We start from the raw sequence: 22,473 nt of genomic DNA, 5'->3' as shown, positions 1-22,473 counted from the left end.
CTCCATCGTGATTTTGCGCTTTTACCATCGGCTGTATTGTTGTTTGGTACGATAACAAAGTACGTTGCTGACACGGCAGAGTAGGGCTCAGGTCTTCAGGGTCCAGTCTGCAAGGTATCCAGAAAGTGACGATGGTGATGGATTGGTGACCATCCTTGCAACTAAGTTTTTTTTTATTTTTATTCCAGGTTACATGGCGCAGTGGTTATGTTCAACGCGTGAAGAGGATGTTAGAGGCAGCCGGGCATGGCGCAGCTGTTTTCTGCATACTCACATTCTGCGCTGTTTTGCATGTGTGGAGTGAGGAGAAGGTTCAAAAGGGGGCAGCAACACCGCAAAGCTATTTTCGGGATCAAACACCCACGGGGGGCAAAAAAAAAATGCGTATCCACAAAGTGGATGACACCACTGTGGAGTGTTTGGTGGCAAAAATTGTGTCTGATGTGTGTGTCTGGTGGTGATGACCAACCATGACCATGACCCCTTGACATCATCCTTGGGCTCCCTTGTTCCCATCTTTCTATCCCTACATTCCACTTTCATTCATCCTTCATCCTATTCAAACCTGACAAAGATGGCATCCGTAGCTGTTGACCCAGCCGACCCGCTGGCGCTTCACAAGCTGGTCTTTCTGAACAAGGTCCACACCCTCAAGATGTACCTGGCCCCCTACAAGGCATCACACCATCCCTCTCACACCCATGCAAACGACATCAGCTCACACCCCAGCCAGGCTCAGGAAAAACAGCAGCAAGGGACGTCTTCACAGGATGAGAAGGCAAAGCCATTGCATCATCCCAGCATCAACACCATGGACAACCACTTTCACACTCCGTTACATCTGGCAGTAATGCTGAACCGCAAAGACATGGTCGGGATCCTCTTGAAGGCAGGAGCCAACCCTGTGGCACGTTCCGGATCAGGATGGACACCACGACAGGAGGCTACAAGTCTGGGGAACCGCGAATTGATCGAGATGTTGACAAGGTACCAGCGCAAGGAGTTCTCGGGCTCGTTCAAGACCAAGGCCATGAACCTCGTCAAGCAGCTGTCCACGGTAACGTGAGGTTTCTTTTCGCATGCTTCTTTTTTTTTTTTTAATATAGAAATGACGAGTGGGTCAATCCATTCATTCATGCGGCATGCAGAGTTTTCCAAAGCGACTAAGAGGTTTGCTAATAGTTCCTTTCCTCCCCTTTTTTTCTTCGATTGCTTGCTTACTTGTCCTCTTGATGCTTCGTCATTCGTTATCGAACCTCTGTTGGCATGGATGATTCTCGGTGGGCATTATTCACATGGAACTGGACCCCCCCTTTCCTCCCCCAACAGGATCTTGATCAATTCTACTTTCAATTGCAATGGTAAGAAGCTGCTCTCTGAGATATATTTGTAGATCATCTGGATTTTTTTTCCTAGGCATCACGCGTGAGTTATTAATACTTTTTTTTTTTTGTCATTCGTATTATTATTAGGGAGTTTCAGAGCTGGGGTAAAAAAAAAAAAAAGCCCTTTGAGAAGGAAAAAAGAAGAAGAGTTCAGCCGAGGACACAGTCAGGACATAAGGGCAGGACATGACACGACATGACAGTACAGGACTGGATACTGACTGGGGGTTCCTTTATGCCCTTTTTGCCCTTTTCTTGTCCGTTTTCTAATCATAGTGCCATTCGTAAGTGGATTGTGTCCGAATGACACTTATCACATCTGGAAGAAGGGCAATTGCGTTCGCATGGATACTTCTCTCGGTAAGGGCGAAGGAGGGGATGACGAACTATTGATGCATATGTTGTTGCAGAAAAAACTGTCTGTTAAGAAGGGCGGGGCAGGAATCGATGTTCATTTCTAACCGAGGAGGGCTTTTTTTTTTTTTTTTTTTTTTTTTTTCGCATTTGCTGTATCTTGATAGTTGGATTTGAGAACTTGAAGTGGATCAGAGGACATATTTCGATCATCTTTCGGGTCGACCCCGAATCAGGTAATGAACCCTTTTGAGGGAACGCTATACTCAGGATTTTTGTTCGGGATAACGGCCAATCTCATTCTAAACAAGTGCCGCTGCTTCTGTTATCGCATAGGCCCAGAATTGGTGGTTGTGGATAGAATAAAAAAGATCACACAGCGACTGGCGAAATCGTCTGACGATGACCACAAGCAGGATTATGAACCCACGGACGAAGAAATTGAGGAAGAAGTATCTACCTGCTTCAACTCGGAAATTGTAGGCAAACGCTTTTGAAAAATTTCTGGTTGTAAAAGGGATAATATTCTTTTTACCTCATTTTTATGGTCTAGGCATGCTGACGAGGATGCTTCCCTTTCTCTCTCTCTTTTTCTCTCTTTTTCTCTCTCACTCTCACGCTATGCTGCAATGTGCGTTTTAAAAGACTTCGACAAATGTGCCGACGTCTGCGATCAAGTTTCAAAGAGCCAAGACGGGACTTTGGGGCTACAGAACCAACAAAGTTGAGAAGGTCGGCGAATTCGATTGCGCGGTCTGGAAGATGGACGGCGTCGAGTTCCGTACTCGGGTGAGATCTGAGCATCTGAGGGACGAAACTGGAAAGCCTATTCAGGCCTTGAAACGGATGTCCCATGGCCATGGAGGACATAAGCATCAGGTTCCGCATCAGCGTCATCATCAGCATGAAGGCGCGATTGAAGCAAGCGGACATGTAGAAAGCGGCGAACCCGAAAAGGGTGTTGTGCTCAAGTTTGGTGCGGATAGAGCGGAAAAACGAGGAGGACGAGGCGCTCAGCCAAGGCGACCTATTCACCAACCTCTGTTTTCGCCTTTTGCAGCAGAGCCGGAGAGCGAGTCTAATCGTGGTGAAGCAATCGTCGGAGATGAGAATCAGACAAAACAGCAAGTGTCGTTTACGGCGCCCGGATCGAATACTACAGGAGCACCAGGAGAGGGAGCGGCTCTCTCAATCCCTAAGAAGCACACACGGAGTACGGGGACCATCTCGGATGATGCATTTTTCGAGACGGCTCTTCAGGAAGCCGAGGGAGAGATGAACGAGGGCGATGAGAGTGAGGACGAGGATCAAGATCCGCAAGTCATGTATCGCGAATCATTGACGCCACCACCTGCGACGAGAGTTACGTTCGAGGAGTACTTTGATCCATCGAAGCAAGGGGAATTGCATCTGGGACGACCGTTGGAACAAAAAGAATCGCGCAAGACCTTTGGTGCGACCCTATGGATGTATGACAGCAATAACAGTAGTAAGACAGGGAGCGGGTCCTCGACGCTTCACGAGAACAGTTCACAAGCGTCGATCGGCGCGTCTTCTGTGGCATCCTCACAGGGAAGTCTTTTCGGCAACAAGGCCCAGACGCAGGCGCCGCAGTTCCCGTTGACGATCGAGAAGATCCTACCGCTGTTGGAGGTGGTTGGGATGGATAACAACCGATTGGTGGGCAAGCTGAAGGAGTTTCTGGAATTCCAGTTGCCGCCAGGTTTCCCGATCCGGGCGAACATCCCGGTGTATCCGTCATTGTCGGCGGATGTGACGTTTGTGAATTATGATGCGCAGAGGATTATTGAAGACGAGATGTTTGAGATCCCGGGGGAGAGCCAGGGGTATGCGGAGGGATTTATTATCAGGCGCGGAGGGGAAGATGACACCTAAGGAGGGAGCAAAGACGACGTTAAAAAATATAGAAACGAGTGGGTGGATAGACTGACTGGTCGCGCAGTAAAATACATAAATAAATAAATAAACCTGTTTTACATATGAATCTTGCTTGCGTGTGTGTGTGTGTGTGCAACTAAGGCATTCGTTCTGTCGTTCTGTGAATGAGAGAATAAGCGAGAGAGCGAGTTATGTGTGAAGACGAAGAAACTATTCCTGTCACTCCCCGCCTCCCCCAGCTTTAACAGCATGCAAATTTGTTTGGTGTAATAAATGTTGAAGGTGGGTGGGATCGAAAATTCTCATCCCCTTGTAAATCTGCTCACACAAGTTAACTCCATGCAGCGGTCGCGCCCCTCCAAAAGTCGTTCATAAGCACTCTTGAATCTGGACATTGGCCGAGCAAGATCCTCGAACGACACCCTGCAACAGTCTGAAACAGTCTACAACAGTCTGCAACAGTCTGCAACACTGTGAGGCACTTCGATATCGTTCGTCAGCCGTAGATCCATCCTCATGGACCTTCGTAAGCTTGATGCGGGTATTAATGCCGGTCTCTAGAGTATTGAGGAGCGGAAACTGGGAGTGAATCGTGAGGTGTCTGGACGACTGGCGTCGTTTTCGAAACTAGAGTGTCTTCGGGTCTGCAACAAAGGCTGCGGCTGGGAGGAACGGCATGAGGTCTCTTACGATACGCTGAGAGCGTCGTTAGGCATGGAACTGTAGTAGTTGAAGACGCTGAAGCATATATGCTCAGCTGCAAGCATGTAATGGAGTGCGTGCTCTGTCTGGTTGGAGGAAGGAGCTGATGTAGTGAAGTGAATGATCAACCAGTGGAAGAAACTCGAGCCGCTCGAGGATTGGTTTGAGAGCGCTTCCTACTGGAGTGAGCGCAAGGATACTCTTGAGGAAATTGCATTGTCCATGCCGAGGGCAGGAGGGGGTCAAGATACCCAAAGTCTTTCTTGGCCGAATGCGACTGAGTACTTTGATGGCCTTGCTAACACTCGGAAGCATAGTCGCAGACCCCTGTCCGGTGAATACAAGGACGAGGATGACAATAAAGATGAGAAGGAGGATGAGGATAAGGATAAGATTGACGGTAATAAGGACGATAATGATGACAACGTAAACGTTTGGAGTGCGGAATAAAGCGAAAAGGAGAAAAATCACTATCAGGATGCATAGAGGGCAAACAACCTGGAACTATAGGCTTTTATTACAAACAGACAGACAGGATTATTCCGCCTCGTAGCCTTGTCTCTCCTCGCGAGGTGTTCTGTTCTCTGTAATAAAGCGGACAGAGGTAACTAGAAGCAAGGATGAAAGCGGTGGACGCTGACAGCTGTCTGCTGTGTATATCGGCCCATACGCGTGTAGTAAGAAAATTCAGACACTCAATCCTGTGGTGCCTAGGCTGCAACAGATTCGTGATACTTCTGTGTCTGATCAATTTGTGGCTTGTATCTGGAACAAAAAAAATGCGTTCAATTTTGGGCCTGAAACCTACTTCCTATAGTAAAACTCCCGCAACTTTTGGCGGGAAATCTGTCCAAACGTCCGGGACGCAGTTTCTGAACTTGAGCGGATTTTTTTTTCGTCCAAATTAATCCGTTGTGCATCTAAAAATCTGAAGAGTGCCAACTAAAGTTGCCAACTAGATTAAAGATCCCTTATGCACGCACGGTGCACTGCCACTATTAACTAGCCATAACCATTGCTCTTTATTTTGCCAGAATGTGTTCCTAGGCCTCAACGTGTAGGTTTCAGGGTAAAGCGGCTATGCAGGATTACAAGCAATGATAAGAGACAGTGGTCGTGAAACCTTTGTCTATGTTGACTGCCCGTTTCAGCACCAAACGCCTACTGCCTCTTGAATCGCTTGGTGACAACCTCCGCAATTCGGAAGTTTCCCTTTTGTTGCTACGGTAGATAAGGTGAGTCCCAGAGGGTAGAAAGGTCTCTTTTTCGTCTGTAGTTTTAGTGTCTGTTGCGAATCAGGCACTGTATCCTTCAGTACCGATAGTAAATCGTCCTTGTTCTAGTCTGTCCCTGCTCAATATAAACTGTCATCATCGTCCTGCATTTTCTCGCCCTCATCTGTCCCAATCGATAATTGTGAAGGACTGTACAGGGTTTGTTTCAAGTACCAAACATTATATGGCATGAACCCTTCTGATGAAGAGATGTCATTTGCTTCTTGCCATTGCATCTACCTTGACCTCCTCCAGTCACACGGTACAGTGCCTCCTTTGGCCAAAATCGTACAGCCAAAGTATGCTCTGCCATGATGTAAGATCGCTGCAGGATGGTAGTGTTTTCTAAGGGTGGGCATCAAGGACGATGGAATATGCCCACTGAAGTTGCCGAATAATAGCAAAGTCTCCTTCGAAGCCCTTCGAATCCTCCTACCGAAAGCCAGGAATCACTCCTCGAATACTGTGCGATTCATCCACGAGTTCTTGTTCCAGCGGTACATGCATCCAAGGTTTTCCAAGTTGATGTTTTTGAAGCGCCGAAGGTTTCGTCCGGAGCCTATGATCAAAGACGTAACCTTGTCAGAGCCATCACCGCTACAACACAATCTATGGTAATGCGCTCTTTTCCCTTCTTATGACCTTCCAATCGCTTCATAGCTAGGGGGAAATCGGCCTTAAATATATACAGATGTTAACAATAGCTCGCAACAGATCATCCCTGTTCACGCTGAATACACTCACCTCTATCCTATAGTAAAGACCTGTCTCGTCCATATTATAGATATCCACCCACTCATACTGGGCGGGTTTTGCTCTGGTATCTGGAAGAGAAGCCTCAACCAGGGCCATGTCGACGGATCCACTCTCGCCAAAGCAACGAGAAGTATAAATACCACGGCGACATTTGAGGCCAACGGCTCAACCATGTGAGAACTTGAAAGTAGCATTGCCATCATGCTTTTTAAGAATCGATGCTGCTTTCTCTTTGATCTCCATGCCTGGATACATGGCAACATTGTTGCGTTTTAGAGTTGGATTGGTATAGCCTTCGCCTGCAATGAACTTCGATATGTTAGCAAGAGTGTTGGAAATAGTGCTCTGGGCGAGCTTCCCGTTGTGATTCCTCCAAAACCACTTGACTAGGTCTCCCTGCGAAGTAAGGGGTTATTTAACTTGTGCTCGCGCAAACGTTTCCGTTCCTCGTTGGTCATGACAATGTTCTTGACGTCCTTAAAAGAGCGAGAGGTTGGAGCGGAACCATAGATTCGAGGTGCTTGTTTTCTGCTTTTTTTGTTGTTGTTGAGGAGGAAGCATGCCTTGGAACGGTGAGAAGGCGTAGGTAAGAGAGAGAGGAGAATGATCTCTACGTAGACAATCCCTAGATATATTCAGATGAGACTCGACCCGTCCAATTGCTTTTGACTGTATCGCAATCAGCCCCTGCTGCTTGTAGTTGAAAGCATCATCTTTGCAACTTCAGGTTGTGCCATACAGTTTATCATGTCGTTTTAGCTTCACCCTCGTCTTCGCCCTTCTAGCAACTGCATGTGAACACATGGCTCTGCCCCCACTTTGTCCTCTCGTCATTTGCATGTGCACAAACTTCTCTACCTTCACCTGCCGTCATCACGACCTCTTGTCCTTCTTCTTTCATCCTCTGGCCTTTTATTTTCTGCAGATCAGCTTATTGAACACCGTCTCGTTGCTTTGTATTGAATGGTTGGTTCGTTTCCGAGTCATCCAAATCGCGATTCATAACCATGGTCAACTACACCGAGACAAAGCTGACCTTCGCTGTCAAGCTCTGGGTGCACGACAGAAGAGAACCCCAGTACGAGCTTCAGTTGATTGGAGTCCACAATAACAGCCGAGTAGACTTCAAGCATTACAGTGCCAGTATGATACCCCATTACTCCATCAGCAACCAAACGGTGGGGTGGTTCTCCGGTAGGAGGATGTTTGGGGAGCTAATAGCCGAGCTTCCAGCCCCTGGTGCAGGTGGTGACTATTGGCCTGCGACAATGGAGATCGATGAGAAGAAATACGATCTCAAGCTTGTGTTCTGTGGTCGCCATAACGACAACTCCGACCTCTATGCTGCGGCATTTGTTGAACTGTAGTTTGGTCATTGCCAAAATAAACCGCTCGAAGCTTGAGTCAATGAGGAAAACCAACGACTCGGCCAGTGCCTTACTTCCTCCCTTCTATAAATATTCCATATACGAAAAGACTGGCACTAGTTGAGGCCACGGTTTATGCAAGACATGGAACGAGGAATACGCATGATCGTTGGTCGGAGCTTTGAGTGAGGCTAGAATTATCCTTCACCAGTGCAGAAGGAATACCAAACTCAGGATAGCAGTTCAAGAGATGGGTGAAGCCAGGGACAAAGAGGATGTTTATTGTAGAATGCTGTCCTATGGTGGCTACGACACTACGCATTCACGTTTCTTTTGCATTCATATCGACATTGTCGTCGCTGATGGCAACGCCAGAGACACGTGAGCGCAACCACGGCCAGTTGAGGGAAAGTGAGTGGTCTGGGAAGCAGGGGGTCAGCTGAGGGCGAGGTTGTGGTGCATAATGCGGAAGGTCACTTGAAAGCGAGAATGGGGAGTCATCTGAGGCTAGTTTCTCAGCCAAGGTTACACAGCGCGCAGTGATTGGATTAACATTCACACGTCAGCCTATTTCTCAGTCAACGTTACACAAAGCGTTCCCAGGAGCAGTGATGAGATTATTATGCATCAGCGCGGGTCGGAGTGGTCAAGAGTGTTTCTCAGTAAGTTGGTAAAAAGCGCTCAGAGTTCAGGCCAGTAGAAATTATAAAAGTGTGCTACTATAAGCGGCTCTGTGTCGTTATATACTTTTATTGCACTCAATGACTCTCTTTGGCTGGCCCACAATCTCGCCCCATGATTATCGGGTTCTATCGACGACTTGGGATCAATCTACGATATGGGATCTATCTATCAATTGGGCTTCATTGCGGAGATAATGCTGTTTTCATGTGTAGGAAGTGCAGTTGATAACGACACCCTTCTGACCAAACATATCGCCCAATGTGAGCAGCAACAGAGAGGAGGCGGTCATTGAAAAGCCTTTTGGCACTCGTTCCAGGGAAAGAGAGCCTTGCGTCCTTTAGCGTCCAGAGAAGTTCGTCGCAGCACGCAAAAAAGATTCTGGCCAGAGGGCAATGGGGGAATAACTACGTAAATCGATTCTTCATGGAAATTGACACGTTGCTCAGGAGGCTTCTTCAACTTTGGAAAGTCTGTGTGGCCCCACAGACGCTCTGGAAGGGTGCAGCACAAGCTGTAACCAACCACAATGCGCACTACAATAACAACTGATTGATCATTATCGGCCATTACTGCTGCACTTCTACGAGCACGGCTGGTTACTATCCCTGGCGATGCACTGCCCACAATACAGCTTCCAACATTTTCTGCACTCTTGCATACTCGGCACGCATACCAAGCAGGCCCTTACAACGCAAATGACACACGTTGACACAGTGCTGGCTAGCGTGTCGTTCCACTGGTAGTAATAGGCTGTGCCCATGCACCCACTGCAGTATCTCCCATGACTGTCGCGGTGACGTTTAGTATATCTGGAGCTCTTGCAGTCATCATATGTGTACAGCCCACAACTACTGCACACACTGTGCACCCAGGCATCGGCGCCACCTCAGAGTTAATCAAAAGTTGAGGCGATGGTTAGTGGATACTCGTTTGTGAAACCAAGAGTCAATTTCAAGGTATAAATACTCTGCGAATTTTCACAGCCTGTCACTCTTTCTCTCTCTCGGTCATGAACTGCCACACCTTGCTTCCGATCTTATGATACAGCATGTACGAGGTGCTGAAGGTGGAAGATTCTACATTTTTGTAAATCAATATTGTGCAAACCCTGGTAAAGCGAAGTAATGTAAGGGGCTACGTGTTTGCTGTTTGGAAGAAAAATCATATTTACACACAAAGGACGTGGCTAGGACAAAGTGTTGTTGGCCAGCAGCCACCGAAGATACGCAGGGTTTGATATTAGGTTTTGGGGGTTTGTCTGTATAAAAGGAGGATCGAAGCCATCAGTCTTTTGTTCCTTGTTCCAGTTGAAAAGACCGTTGTGCTGACCACTCGCTACAGTGAGCGTAGTTGTGCGTTAGACCCTTGTATTCAGTGTGGGACACAAATTATTCGAGCATTCAGATTGGGAGTTTCCTTACTCCATACAGCTGTAAAAGAACTATCTCCAAGCGCAACAGTGTTGGCGAAGCAAATATGCGGGCTCACTGACATGTCAGTTTGCCTGGAAGCAGGCAGAAAATTATTGAGAGCGCGGCTGGGACAAAGTGTTGGCGAAGCAAAATGTTGGCGAAGCAAAATGTTGGCGAAGCAAAATGTTGGCGAAGCAAATATGCGGGCTCACCGACATGTCAGTCTGCCTGGAAGCAGACAGAAAATCATTGAGGGCGCGGCTGGGACAAAGTGTTGGCGAAGCATCGAAGCAGGGAAAAATCAAAACATACGTGTCTTTCATGAAAGAAAAAAGGAACTGGTGAGATATATGTTGAGGTGCCTTGCGATGGGGTACCTGCATCTTCTCTTGGTAACACCCGACATCGATTCTCCATCACAACATACTTAAGACATCCCTGCCAGACACAAAGGCACCCCCAATTCACTTCATCTAAATATCTTTCATATCCCATCCCATCAACCTAGCATGTCAAACATTGGCGAGATGGCATCGAATACATTCAAAGTCGAGCGTGATAGGAATTCGGATGTCGGCGACCTCGAGGACAAAATCATGGCGAAAGCTCAGATGGTGTTCGAAGATATTGACGTCAATGACTCGGTACTCTGTACAACAGACGACGAGGATCACGATGAGAGTTCATCGGAAGAGCGCATTACTGCAGCCGTTCATGACACCGACCGGCTACTCAACACCACAGCAACGATCATCAAGGCATTCCAAGACGGTGGTCCAGAGGACGCAATGCATATTATCGCTGGGCGATCCAAAGGTAGGCATATGTCTAAACTTGATTATCTGGGGCTAAAGTTTGCTTCGAGTGACACATTATCTAGAGCAGCTGCAGTGTGGATTTCAGGTTTGTATCATGTTTACTGATCACTTTTCACTTATTTTCATCACCCTCAAATAAAAACTGAAGATCCGATGGGAGCTCTGATCTCGACTTTGGGAGAAGTAAATCCGATGAGAGATCTGGACCCGACCTTGGACGAAATCGAGAAAGCTCACCTCCTCCGCGTGGTGAGGGCGCTCGTTGACGGTGTGCTTCAGGGGCTGGCTGCCGGACCAGCGGCGGCTGATTCGTGTGCGTGCCATGGTGTCTCCCAAGGGTACCAGCATGAAACAGCCCTCGTTCCGAGTCTTAGAATCGCTTATGCTGGTGTGAGCAATCGGATGGTATCTGGTGTGTATGCTGGGACTTGCAGTGGCGAATGTACGCATAGTATTGGGATCACTCCATGGCGCTTGTGGACGATGCTCAATAATGGCCGATTGACCAAAAACGGGAGCATGCCAGCAATGCCAGACAAATACTACGATCCAGTGGCTGAGATGCACTTGCGGCAGTGGTTCGGCGAGCGGCGTATATGCCTGATTGCCGTCGCTGGCCTTGAGGAGAACAGGTGGGCGCCAGGTCTAAGTGGCACTGGGTGCCGCGCGTGCGGCCTGAGGCGTGCAGTACTGGACCGCACACCGAACGCGTGGGGAGTCAGTGATACTGAATTGGAGGCTGCCAATCATGCGTCTGTTCATAAGGCCTTCATGGACGTGCTTTCTGCAGGGAATGATCTCAGGATTTCTTGCATGTGCGATGCATGTTGGTTGTTTGCTTGTAAGCGGAGCATGATGCGGCCCGGTATGATGCCCACGGCTGGGACAGTCATGGAGGCGCTCGCAGCAATGGTTCCACCTGCTGTGAGGCAGGTACGCTCACAGGCGATCACATTTGCCGAAGGTGCAGCGCAGCTGGCAAAGCATTGTGATGATGTGCGGTTCTTCGACTTGGTGCAGGGTAAGGTGGTCAATCTGAGCACCTTAATGCGTGTCAGCGGCCTGAGTACCCATGGCTGGTTTTATGCTAATGCATACCACAGTGTTTTCGTCTCACATACGTGGGGGCGGTACTGGTGCAAAAAGCTTAACCGCCGTTTCGGTGTTGACGTCCCACATGTCTGCAATAATGCGACGGAGAGGCATGCAGTCATTACTAATGTGGATACTATGCTGCGTAGCGCTGCTCTCACTGGGAGGAGGTATGTGTGGCTGGACTGGCTGTGTGTCGATCAGGATAAGGCGTCGCCGCAAAAAGCCCTGATGGTGGCGTTGCAGGCCGCTTTATTCGCTGTAGTTCAATTCATGGTGGTGTATGCACATGAACCTCAGACAATCACCAGCTTTCAATTACTCCATGATGGCATCACGCACGCTTGTGCTAATACTGACCTCAAGCGGGTGGCCGACGGTGCGTGGTTCACGTCGTTGTGGACTCTGCAGGAGTTGGCCCTACATAAGGAGTTCATGGGTGTGATCAGCAAAGAAAGCTCTGTCGTCCCTGCCTTCAGCCTCCATGCTGCAGCGGTAGAATTGGTGCGCATGGGGTCGCTGGATTTTGAGCATGCGCTGTGGGTGTGCAATGAGAACTTACTGCGTACTGGGCTCTCGGTGTGCGTCTCGCAGACGAGTTCAGTTTACGCGTGTGCAGCTTCTTATCGGGTTTGTCAGCTCGATGACCGGCGCGCAGCCTACTCCGCCGGGCTTGCTCGGCTCCCAGGGTACGAGTACAGTGACTGCATCGGGGATTCGGCTGGTATACTTGCGTCTGGTTGGATCACTGAGCTGATCAGTGCGAAGGGCGGGTTGTCAGAGGCACTCACGACGGGGTGTTATGTGCGGTCCACACGCGCGCACTCACTCATATATCATGTGCAGTCGTGGCATACGTGGATGGCCGGGATCAGTGCCGAACGGGTTAGTGTCCTTGGACGCGCATGCAGTGGCAGCCTTATGCTGGGTGATAAGCCACGGCTAAAGCTCAGGGCTTTCCAGAATGTCCACGGATGGCAGCCTGCCCAGGACATGGCCACTTTGCTGCTCAGTCTCGCGACTGTGCTGTTCTTAGCCGATATCGGGGGTAGCAAAGACGAGGCTGATGGTGTGACCATGCTGTGCTTGGTGCTCACTGGACTGGATGGTCATCATGCATTTAGGTGGACTGCTGCCATTGTTACCGTGTGGGAGGCACCACCGGGTGTCGTCACGTACTATGAGTTTGGTGGGCAGAGGCAAGCTGATCCTACCAACCATCTCAGTCAAGCCGAGGTGCTGAGCTGCAATAGGAATGAACTCCGGGCCGGCTCTCATATGTTCGCTTCGGGCCACTAGGAGTCGCAGATGGTCCCCAACGCGTATATATAGTCCGTAGCCCACTTGTATAAAGCTTACCCTTCCATCGCGCCCTCTAGCTATTACATGAACATCCTATAACGCAATCGCATCATCTGGTTTTGAGCTCGTTTCTTGGTGGCTAGAGCTCAAGCTGGAGTGTTTCGCAGTAGCTGATGTACACACAGAGGGAGGGCGCCTCCTTCGCTTCTGTTCCCCCAGGTGGTGTTCAGCGATAATGAATAGCCAGAGCAAATTTTGGAGTGTGAATGAAATGCAAGGACAACCTTGACAGCATTTTTCGAATTCAATGAAACCCACCCATTGGAGCCCCCAACAACGCAACCCGACTTTCGTCAATAGCATATTTTCAACAAGGAGAAGAGATGGACCATTCGCAAGAAGGGGAGTGCCGTTGGTCGCATTTTCTTTGTGCATCCAACTGCTGGTGAGCTTTTTTTTCTTCGACTACTTCTGAACGCGGTCAAGAGTCCAAAGTCATATGACGATCTTCTGACAGTCCACGGTGGACGCCATGCAACCTTCAAGGCTGCTTTCATGGCCCTTGGCCTCCTCCAAGACGATCGGGAATAAGACAATTGTCTGCAGGAGGCCTCTCTACTCCGAACTGGCCGTCAGCTGCGACTTTTTTTTGTAACACTTCTTTTGTTCGGTAGTGTTTCGAAGCCAGAGATGCTGTGGATGAAGTACGTTGTTGCTCTACCTGATGACCTCGAGCCATGCTCACGCGGTGTTATGGACACTCACTGTTCAATCAGAGTCTCACGCAGCAAAGCGGTCAAACGCGGCTCTCATTTCCCTTCAGGAGCTCCTCCACCAGGATGGCAAGACCCTATTGGACTTCCCAAATGTCCATCCCAGCCATCAATCCTGATAGTGATGTCAAACTCGCTTACCCACTTTTTGCTGAAGAGATGTCATATCATATCCTAGATGCAACCACTCTTGCAAGCGCGGAACAACGATTGAATAGCGACCAACATGATACCTTTGATAGATCAAGTCCGCCTACGACGAGGGAAATTCCAGGGTGTTCTTTGTTGATGATCCTGCTGGAACAGGAAAAACATACCTGTACAAGCTATTGCTGTCTATGGTTAGTGCAGATCATTACATCGCACTGGCAATAGCATCCTCCGGCATTGCGGCATTGCTGATGGAGGGAGGCCGTACAGCTCATTCGAGGTTCAAAGTCCCAATTCAGCTCCATGAGGACTCAACATGCTCTGTCAGCCCACGATCCTCCCTCGCACAATTGATTGTAAAAGCAAGACTTATTGTCTGGGATGACCCATGCTGCACCGTCATGTCTTTGAGGTGGTTGACCGTACTCTGTGTGAGAAGGTGATAGAACAATCACAGAAGCGACAAAAGACCAACTAGCATGATAAACGTCCGTAGACATATGCGACTCATATTCAGACGCTAATCATCTAGCCTCTACATAGTTCATGCATCAACCCTATGCTATAAGCAAATAAACAACGCTCATTCAAGCATTCGTGATGACATGAATATCGTTGTGGACACGGGTAGCCATCGCTGCATTCATCCAAGATTCAAGTCGACTCTGCGCTATTTCAGTCCAATCCTCGCCTGCGTTGTCTAACCATAGTGGCCCATCCCAATTCAAGCTATCTACCCGATTCAGAGACCAGACCCAGATGTGGTCCTCTTCTACGAGCATTTCTCCAAGATCCTTGCCTCCAAGATAACACCTCCGGCGTAACAACTTTAAAAAAAAATGAACATTTCACACCCTACCATCACTATAACTACGTCGCCGAGATGAGGCCGCTGTATTGTGGTCCATTATATAGGCCAATAAATCAATCTGCTCAAGTTCTATTTGAATCTGAGCTACATCATCAAGGCCACATATGCTCAAGGAATGCATACTAGGATCTCTTTTCAATTTTATTCTTGTTCCTGGTACTCGCCCTGTCGTCATTCAGTCTCTACTCATATCCCAAGACTTCTGTTCTCACAGGGAACTATCCATCTGTCGCTACAGACTCAAACACCATAAGCACGAGCAGTGAGATGGAGAGGGTTCTGGCAGAAGTCAAGGCTAGCTTGTTGGGGTTTTTTATTCCTACAGGAGAGTACTCTTTCTACAAACTTTGTTTGTTTTGCACGGCTTTTTGCTAGGGGACGTTGATGACGGGAAGACATTGTTGGAAATTCGTCTCTCCTTCTGCCGCGGACTGTTGCTATTATCGAAGAGGTGTTGGTGTTTTCTCCTTGCATTCAGCTTATTCTTTTCTTCTGTCTCCTCCTGTAGCCTCTCTGCCATTTGGCGTAAATGATACTATTTTTATAGGCATTGCCATTATAGAAGGTTAATTATCCTTTTACGATTAATTATCAATCACCGCGATATCTTACCACGAATTTGAAAAGCAGTTCTAGGGTCTCTCCTCTCAGGAATCCCCTCAATCCAGCCTTGGTCCTTGGCAGCTCTACAGACTGTATGTATTTTGATACATAAATGTCTCCATATGGAAACAGCGCAAACATGCTGCCGTTCCAGCCTGTGCTACAAGTTAATTTCATGCAATAAAGAGGGCAAAGGTAGCATTGCAAAGTATCAAACAGCTTAAATACCTTGGTAGTTGAAGTACAAAACATTCAATTTGAGACCGCTCGCCTCGAGATGGCTCTCCATTATTACGCGGTTCAAACGTATGTTTTTTTCTGTTTTGAATCTTGATGTCAATCTCTGGAGCATCTGGGAGCTTGAGCTCACAGTTCGCCAGCTTATACTCGCCGGAATAGAACGTAAGATCTATTTTCCTTCCAAACTTCTCAAACCCATCAAATTCTTCGTCCAAGGTACTTTTGATTTTTTTGGACGAGTCGGACACGCATTCTCCTCTAAAGGTCATAACCGTATAACCGCTTTAGCAATTGATTTCGCGAATAGCAAGTTAAATTATTTCTTTTTACTCCATCCTTCTGACTTACCTCCGCATGTAAATGTTCGACCCTCCCAAGAGATGGTTAAAGACTGCTTTCCATTCGTCAATAACGTCAGCTTCAGGTGGATCGCTACCAAATGAAGGTCTCAAAACCAGCTGGCAACTTCAAGGAGCTCAAGAATGTCAGTGGCAGTTCGATTCAAAAAAAAAAAAAAAAAAAAAAACAAAGAAGTAAACAAAAAACTTATAGATGTTCAATAATATCCAGGATTGGCTTCCAAAGCAATGGCGTGGGCACTCCTTGTCGTTGTTGTTGTCGGTACTGCCCCTTCAATATGCATACCTCATCTTGCAGGTACTTAACGTCATCCCCTTCAAGGATTTTTTGAAGTGGTCCGAGGATGTGAGAAGTCCGGTTCTCGGTGATGTTCAAATTGTATAATTTCATTGCGGAGGATATATCTTCACCATGAAGATAGTCAGTCATTTCAGGAGAGGAAAGATTCAATGTCAAAGAAAGGGCCACACTGAATGTAGTGAAGATGAACTGTAAAGCATTTTAGAATTAAGGCGAAAAAAAGTATCCTTGTAAACACAAACGAACAAACAAGTAAACAAACAAAAAAAAACGTCCAACAACGAAAACGTACTGAGCATCCTTCTGGCATAAAGTTAGCTTCCTGTCAAACTTAGGTTGCCATATGCGCACTTAAAAAGACTTTTGCGCAGGGATGGGAGATGAGAGATGTCTGACATCGGCGGAATATCAATGTTTTGCCCAAGGTGCTGGTAAAACAAATACACGAAAGGGGTTGTGGTCAAATTTCAACAGCCAACACCGAGCAGGTTCTCATTTACAGCCAAGCAAATTAGAGCATTATAGCTAACCAACGCTTTTGCCGCCTCCATTAGGGATCTCCATGGTTCTGGAAGTCGGAGGCCAGCTATATTGGCTTTCTGCTTGCTAGGCGTAGTTGTGGGTACCGTTGAAGCCTGTGTATGAGGGGAAGAAGACTCAGCCTTGGGTTGGGTGGCTAAAGGCGCTGGTACGGGTGTGGTTGTTTGAGATGTTGTGTGAAATAGTGGTGCAAATGTGAGGCGACTCTTTCTTGCAACTGTTTGAGCAGCAACGGCAGTAGTCGTTGTTGTGGTTGATGCGGTCATCTGCCCTTGTATGACCACTTTAGGTTGCTCGGATTCGCGTTTATGCTCGAGAGTCAGACATTTTTGTGGCCCTGAGACTTGATGTTAAAGTTGATACAAAAGACAATATACGGAAGTTAGTAGTACATTCCAACGAAAAGGTACAATGTTGCGCTTGGAGATAGTTCTTTTACAGTTGTATGGAGTAAGGAAACTCCCAATCTGAATGCTCGAATAATTTGTGTTCCACACTGAATACAAGGGTCTAACGCACAACTACGCACACTGTAGCGAGTGATCAGCACAACGGTCTTCTTGTTCAACTGGAACAAGGAACAAAAGACCGCTGGCTTCGATCCTCCTTTTATACAGGCACAACCCCAAAATCTAATATCAAATCCTACGTACCTTCGGTAGCTGTTGGCCAACAATGTCACGTATGCGCGGCTGCAAGCCACATATCACATTGTTGGCCAACAGCTACCGAAGGTACGTAGGATTTGATATTAGATTTTGGGGTTGTGCCTGTATAAAAGGAGGATCAAAGTCAGCGGTTGTTTATAGTAGCCGTTGATCCAGAAGTTGCAGCGTTACGTAAACAGCCATCCGACGTGCTTGATTTATCTGCCTGTAAGTGGGGTGAGCGAATGACTTTCCTATAGACTTTTATAGTATCGGTGCCGCTAATCTGTTGGTGTTCCAGGCATAGGGATTGTTGTCAAGCCAGAAAAGGAAGTAGTGTGCACTTGGTCGAAGAGGCGACTCTGAAGGACCTCAAGAAGATTTTAGTCAAAGAGTTTCCTCAATATGCTCACGACGACCACATGGAGGTTTTGTCTACAATGGACATCCTAAATCAGAACTCATATGCGATGACCAAGACATGCGCAGGATACTCTGGTTTGCCAAGACGAAGTTCAGGAACAAGTTGACTCTCTCACTGGAGACGCCCTCTAAAAGCTTTGCAGAACGGACATTCAAGGATATTTGCGCAGAGTACAATCTTTCAGAAGCTTCCGATCCTGGAATCGGTGTGATTCTGCCATTTACTGACTTGGAAGCGGCTCCACTGGACTCGGATTTTCAGAGGACGATACGCGGTCACCTCATCAACGAAGTCGAATCAAGGGTGCAGGTACTAAAGCTGTTTGGAGCAAATGAGGCATCAAAGTCAATGATAGTGGCATCGTTTATAGTAGCAGCGACAAGGTTATTCGACCAAGAACTATATCTTGCATCTCAAAGGAACCTGAGTGGACGCCGAGGTAACGGACCAGTGGACTCTTCAGTACATTCACGGAAAACTCATGCGTATACCCTTGGAGTGACGGAGGTGAAGAAAGACGGTTTCCGACGAGGGGTGGCGCAGAACATTGTACAGCTGGAATCGGCGTTGACAGAAAAGAAGCGGAAGCGAGGGCAGTATGAAGTAGAAGGAGAAGAGGAGCCTCCTAGAAAAATAAGGTCGTATGGAATTGTCACCGACGTCAGTGAATGGGCAGTGATTGAGTGCACGATCCATGAAGCTGAAGCAGTGTCTTACAGGATGACCAAGCTTCCAGAAACGTTAGTCTTTGCTGGCAACTGGAAACAGGATGCGTCGACTATTTTTCAGAAGCTTGTGTGTCTTTGGCCACGAATGCGGGATAAAATACTCGAGCGTGAGAGCCATTGTAAGAAGATGAGCTCCTCTCCAAGCATGAAAAGGACATCATGAAGGTTAACCAGCTTGATTAGTACCTGAATAAACAGAATGGGACATCTTAGCGACGTCTCTACTACAATTGTCATCGTAGTTTATGCCGTTGTTGTCCTAGGGATAAAGTTGGTGCTGATTTTTAGGATGACAGATCCCTTCATAGTTCGAGCGGCAATTGATGGCTGGAAGAAATTGGGGCTGGTAAAAATTGGCTCAAAAAAAGTAGCAAGAAAATTTACCATAGGGTTCAATAACTGGCTTGTGGCAGCCAAGCGTTCATAGCGACGTTGCTTTTTGATCCTTCGATGTCGGCTCCTCCTGTCATACTGAAGTAGAACTCAGTAAGCGTTGGATTGTTCACCCACTAATAGGGAACGTGAGCTGGGTTTAGACCATCGTGAGACAGGATGGTTTTACCCTATTGATGAAATGTTGTTGCAATAGTAGTTGCACTTAGTACGAGAGGAACCGTTCATTCGGATAATTGGTATTTGGGCCTGCTTGAGCAAGCAATGGCCCGAAGCTATCATCCGTTGGATTATGGCTGAACGCCTCTCAGTCAGAATCCGTGCTAGAACGCGACGGTTACCGCCTTTTCCGGTTTTAAATTGAATACGAATAGATCTTCGGATCCTAAATCATATTACGTGGGGCGACCTTGTAGGAAGCAGCAAGGCTCTATTAGGCGCCTGCTAATGTTAATTTCAAACATTGGAAGAGATAGGTCCATTGCAGACGGCTTTAATTGAACGGGATATTGCAAGCAGTAGATTAACCTTGTTGCCACGATCTGCTGAGATTAAGCCCATTGTTCTAAAGATAAGTTGTTAAAAGCCTCATCTTTGCAGTGGACACACACCTCTGCCCTCACTTTGTCCTTTCGTCGTTTGCATGTACACACGCTTCTCTCCCTTCGCCTGTCGTCATCAAAACCTCTTGTCCTTCTTCTTTCATCCCCTGCCCATTTGTTTTTCTGCAGATCAGCTTATTGTACGCCATCTCGTTGCCTTGTGTCGAATGATAGGTTCGTTTCCTAGCCATCCAAACCGCTTCAGCAGATGGCCCGGGTTTGGTTTTTGTACTACAAAAGATGGCAAAGGATGAACGCATAAAAGAAAGAGATAGCTGAAGTGCCGATTTGTCTTGCGCCATAATACATGGCAAAAGTGTATGCCACATGCAGTCTTGCTGTATCCATGCGGCGCACCACACAAGGACATTTTCACGCATCAGGTGAGGGCGAGAGAGGGCGCTTATATATATATATATATATAGAGAGAGAGAGAGCATCCTATGTATTGATTCATAACCACACGACAGCAACATGGTCAACTACACCGAGACAAAGCTGACCTTCGCCGTCAAGCTCTGGGTGCACGACAGAAGAGAACCCCAGTACGAGCTCCAGTTGATTGGAGTCCACAATAACAGCCGAGTAGACTTCAAGCATTACAGTGCCAGTATGATACCCCATTACTCCATCAGCAACCAAACGGTGGGGTGGTTCTCCGGTAGGAGGATGTTTGGGGAGCTAATAGCCGAGCTTCCAGCCCCTGGTGCAGGTGGTGACTATTGGCCTGCGACAATAGAGATCGATGAGAAGAAATACGATCTCAAGCTTGTGTTCTATGGTCGCCATAACGACAACTCCGACCTCTATGCTGCGGCATTTGTTGAACTGTAGTTTGGTCATTGCCAAAATAAACCGCTCGAAGCTTGAGTCAATGAGGAAAACCAACGACTCGGCCAGTGCCTTACTTCCTCCCTTCTATAAATATTCCATATACGAAAAGACTGGCACTAGTTGAGGCCACGGCTTATGCAAGATGTGGAACGAGGAGTATGCACGATCATTGGCCGGGGCTTTGAGTGAGGCTAGAACTATCCTTCACCAGTGCAGAAGCAATGCCAAACTCAGGACAGCAGTTCAAGAGATGATTGAAGTCAGGGACAAAGAGGATGTTTATTGCAGAGCGCTGTCCTATGGTGGCTACAACACTACGCATCCATGTTTCTTTTGCATTCATGTTTCTTCTACATTCATACCGACATTGTCGTTGGTGATGGAGGACATGGACGAGGAATCAAATTTCAGATTGCGACGCCAGAGGTACGTGCGTGAGGTACTCGCGTATGAGGATACGAGCAGGAAGAGAAATGTTAAAGAGTGCACTGTCAACAATGTGAGCCTGGTTTGTGGAAAATGAGCACAGCAGTGCTCATCTGCACAGGCCTCGCTGGCTGGAGGCACGAGCGTGGTATGGGAACTGATGGTTAGTGGCAGGCGAGGTTAAATGGGGGATGGCAGTCAGTCGAAGGCAAGGATGGGGTGATGGAATCTGAAAGCAGGAAGAGAACAGCCAAAGAGAGTGCTTTCCACCCTGTGAGCCGTGTATGTTTGACAAACCAACACAGCAGCAACTGTCTCTAGGGATGCTCTCAACAACGGCCAGTTGAGGGCGAGTGTATGGTCTGGGAACCAAAGGGTCAGTTGAGGGCGAGGTTGTGGTGCATGATGCGGAAGGTCACTTGAAAGCAAGAATGGGGTGAGGGAGTCATCTGAGGCTAGATTCTCAGTCAAGGTTACACAGCGCGTTCCCAGGAGCAGCGATTGGATTAACATTTACACATCAGCCTATTTCTCAGTCAACGTTACACAAACGCGTTCCCAGGAGTGGTGATGAGTTGAACCTCCATAATTCGCACATTTTGATATCATTATGGAGGGACCGGTCCGGAATTCAATCCAATTGAAACTGATGTTATAAACATTAATGAATCGTGTATTTCAGCACTTTTGTTCCCTACATACACCTCTCTCGAGTCCATCCTTTCCTCTATCTCCACTATGTCCAAAAGAAAACGGTCTGGCCGCACAGCTCCGGTCCCTAACTCACCCAACGTTGAATGTTCTGACCCTGGCGCCTCGGTTTCTAAACTATACAAATCCCATACGGAGTATACGCTTCTCGATATGATGTAGCTCATCTTAAAATACTAAGCAGAGAAAGAACACAATCCATATGCCTCCCATACCGCTCTCTCAAAAATGTTGAACATGAGTCCCAGGCAGCCGTCAGTATACTCAAGAAGGAAGACGAGGTCCGTCAGGCAATGGTGGCGCTGCCGCCTGTGGCAACAAGAACGACTGTACCTAACAAGCCAAGACCAATGGCGGTTGTGGAAGCCGTTTACACCTAGTATAAACAGTAGGTACGAAAGTCTATGCGTCTATGCAGTTGCTCGCTTCTGAAAGCATATTCCCTAGTCCATATAATTTGATAGGCATCAACGTGTCTGATTCTCGCCTAAAAGGAACGGTTGTGGCGACGTGGATCCTCATGAAAGATTCTTTTCGTCCTGAGCATTAGCCAGAACCAAATGCCTTTTCAAATGGCTAGCTTCAAAAGTTCAAGAGACAGAGATCGTTCAAGAGATACATTAGCCATGGCGAAAGCGGATCAGTCAGCTCGCCGAACTCAAATTGAGCAGATCCAAATGGTGCTTGAGGACTTTGGCCCTGATAACATCTCTAATTGACATGGGACGAGTCTCATTCTAAAGGCTATGTCCAACAAAACTCTTGCTACCGGTCCAACTCATGACAAGAAGATCACTCGGGTTACTCGAGCGTCGGTGTTATTGTG

General features: G+C 47.6%; 7 protein-coding genes across 7 annotated transcripts; 5 read left to right on the top strand and 2 right to left on the bottom strand.

Moving 5' to 3' along the window:
• Nucleotides 1-138: 138 nt before the first annotated feature.
• Nucleotides 139-3,733, top strand: BC939DRAFT_449420 (GPCR-chaperone-domain-containing protein). Its single transcript, XM_051555381.1, has 7 exons — nucleotides 139-1,057; nucleotides 1,330-1,361; nucleotides 1,473-1,489; nucleotides 1,662-1,745; nucleotides 1,907-1,975; nucleotides 2,076-2,218; nucleotides 2,385-3,733. The coding sequence occupies exons 1-7, from the start codon at nucleotides 461-463 to the stop codon at nucleotides 3,633-3,635; spliced, it is 2,193 nt and encodes a 730-aa protein (XP_051412989.1). The 5' UTR covers nucleotides 139-460; the 3' UTR covers nucleotides 3,636-3,733.
• Nucleotides 3,734-7,048: 3,315 nt separating this feature from the next.
• BC939DRAFT_492468 (uncharacterized protein) lies at nucleotides 7,049-7,967 on the top strand. Its single transcript, XM_051559526.1, has one exon. It carries the CDS (start codon nucleotides 7,378-7,380, stop codon nucleotides 7,735-7,737), a length of 360 nt encoding a protein of 119 aa, XP_051412988.1. The 5' UTR covers nucleotides 7,049-7,377; the 3' UTR covers nucleotides 7,738-7,967.
• A 1,427-nt stretch (nucleotides 7,968-9,394) lies between these two features.
• On the top strand, nucleotides 9,395-13,090 carry BC939DRAFT_136284 (uncharacterized protein). The gene is made up of 3 exons (XM_051550110.1): nucleotides 9,395-9,542; nucleotides 10,342-10,649; nucleotides 10,800-13,090. Exons 1-3 carry the CDS (start codon nucleotides 9,460-9,462, stop codon nucleotides 13,040-13,042), a joined length of 2,634 nt encoding a protein of 877 aa, XP_051412987.1. The 5' UTR covers nucleotides 9,395-9,459; the 3' UTR covers nucleotides 13,043-13,090.
• Nucleotides 13,091-13,465: 375 nt separating this feature from the next.
• BC939DRAFT_396346 (uncharacterized protein) lies at nucleotides 13,466-13,636 on the top strand (the record flags this gene model as incomplete). Its single annotated transcript, XM_051552288.1, has 1 exon — nucleotides 13,466-13,636. A coding segment is annotated over one exon (171 nt), but the record flags the coding sequence as incomplete, so codon positions are not given.
• Nucleotides 13,637-15,272: 1,636 nt separating this feature from the next.
• Nucleotides 15,273-16,233, bottom strand: BC939DRAFT_136247 (uncharacterized protein). Its single transcript, XM_051550109.1, has 4 exons — nucleotides 16,031-16,233; nucleotides 15,671-15,940; nucleotides 15,452-15,597; nucleotides 15,273-15,374 (listed from the first exon to the last, which is right to left on the bottom strand). Exons 1-4 carry the CDS (start codon nucleotides 16,036-16,038, stop codon nucleotides 15,319-15,321), a joined length of 480 nt encoding a protein of 159 aa, XP_051412985.1. The 5' UTR covers nucleotides 16,039-16,233; the 3' UTR covers nucleotides 15,273-15,318.
• Nucleotides 16,234-16,327: 94 nt separating this feature from the next.
• Nucleotides 16,328-17,126, bottom strand: BC939DRAFT_492466 (uncharacterized protein; the record flags this gene model as incomplete). Its single annotated transcript, XM_051559525.1, has 3 exons — nucleotides 16,873-17,126; nucleotides 16,635-16,770; nucleotides 16,328-16,531 (listed from the first exon to the last, which is right to left on the bottom strand). Coding segments are annotated over exons 2-3 (222 nt in total), but the record flags the coding sequence as incomplete, so codon positions are not given.
• Nucleotides 17,127-18,010: 884 nt separating this feature from the next.
• BC939DRAFT_502568 (uncharacterized protein) lies at nucleotides 18,011-18,844 on the top strand (the record flags this gene model as incomplete). Its single annotated transcript, XM_051560292.1, has 1 exon — nucleotides 18,011-18,844. The coding sequence occupies one exon, from the start codon at nucleotides 18,011-18,013 to the stop codon at nucleotides 18,842-18,844; it is 834 nt and encodes a 277-aa protein (XP_051412983.1).
• Between the last annotated feature and the right edge of the window lie 3,629 nt (nucleotides 18,845-22,473).

The sequence above is a fragment of the Gamsiella multidivaricata genome, assembly GCF_025024155.1.
Source record: "Gamsiella multidivaricata strain RSA 2152 chromosome Unknown BC939scaffold_27, whole genome shotgun sequence".
Classification (NCBI taxonomy): Eukaryota; Fungi; Mortierellomycota; class Mortierellomycetes; order Mortierellales; family Mortierellaceae; genus Gamsiella; species Gamsiella multidivaricata.
Note: the sequence above shows the minus strand (reverse complement) of the source record. Positions and strands in the feature narration are given on the sequence as shown.

Excerpts from the sequence above, each read along its gene's own strand:
- BC939DRAFT_449420 (XM_051555381.1), top strand. The coding sequence starts at position 461 with ATGACCAACCATGACCATGACCCCTTGACATCATCCTTGGGCTCCCTT. Across the intron at positions 1,058-1,329 it reads TCGTCAAGCAGCTGTCCACG|GATCTTGATCAATTCTACTT; the intron begins GTAACGTGAGGT and ends CTCCCCCAACAG. Across the intron at positions 2,219-2,384 it reads CCTGCTTCAACTCGGAAATT|ACTTCGACAAATGTGCCGAC; the intron begins GTAGGCAAACGC and ends GCGTTTTAAAAG.
- BC939DRAFT_492468 (XM_051559526.1), top strand. The coding sequence starts at position 7,378 with ATGGTCAACTACACCGAGACAAAGCTGACCTTCGCTGTCAAGCTCTGG.
- BC939DRAFT_136284 (XM_051550110.1), top strand. The coding sequence starts at position 9,460 with ATGATACAGCATGTACGAGGTGCTGAAGGTGGAAGATTCTACATTTTT. Across the intron at positions 9,543-10,341 it reads GCAAACCCTGGTAAAGCGAA|CATGTCAAACATTGGCGAGA; the intron begins GTAATGTAAGGG and ends CCATCAACCTAG. Across the intron at positions 10,650-10,799 it reads TATCGCTGGGCGATCCAAAG|ATCCGATGGGAGCTCTGATC; the intron begins GTAGGCATATGT and ends TAAAAACTGAAG.
- BC939DRAFT_136247 (XM_051550109.1), bottom strand. Across the intron at positions 15,598-15,670 it reads TTTGTACTTCAACTACCAAG|GCTGGAACGGCAGCATGTTT; the intron begins GTATTTAAGCTG and ends CTTGTAGCACAG. Across the intron at positions 15,375-15,451 it reads AACTGCTTTTCAAATTCGTG|TATCATTTACGCCAAATGGC; the intron begins GTAAGATATCGC and ends CTATAAAAATAG.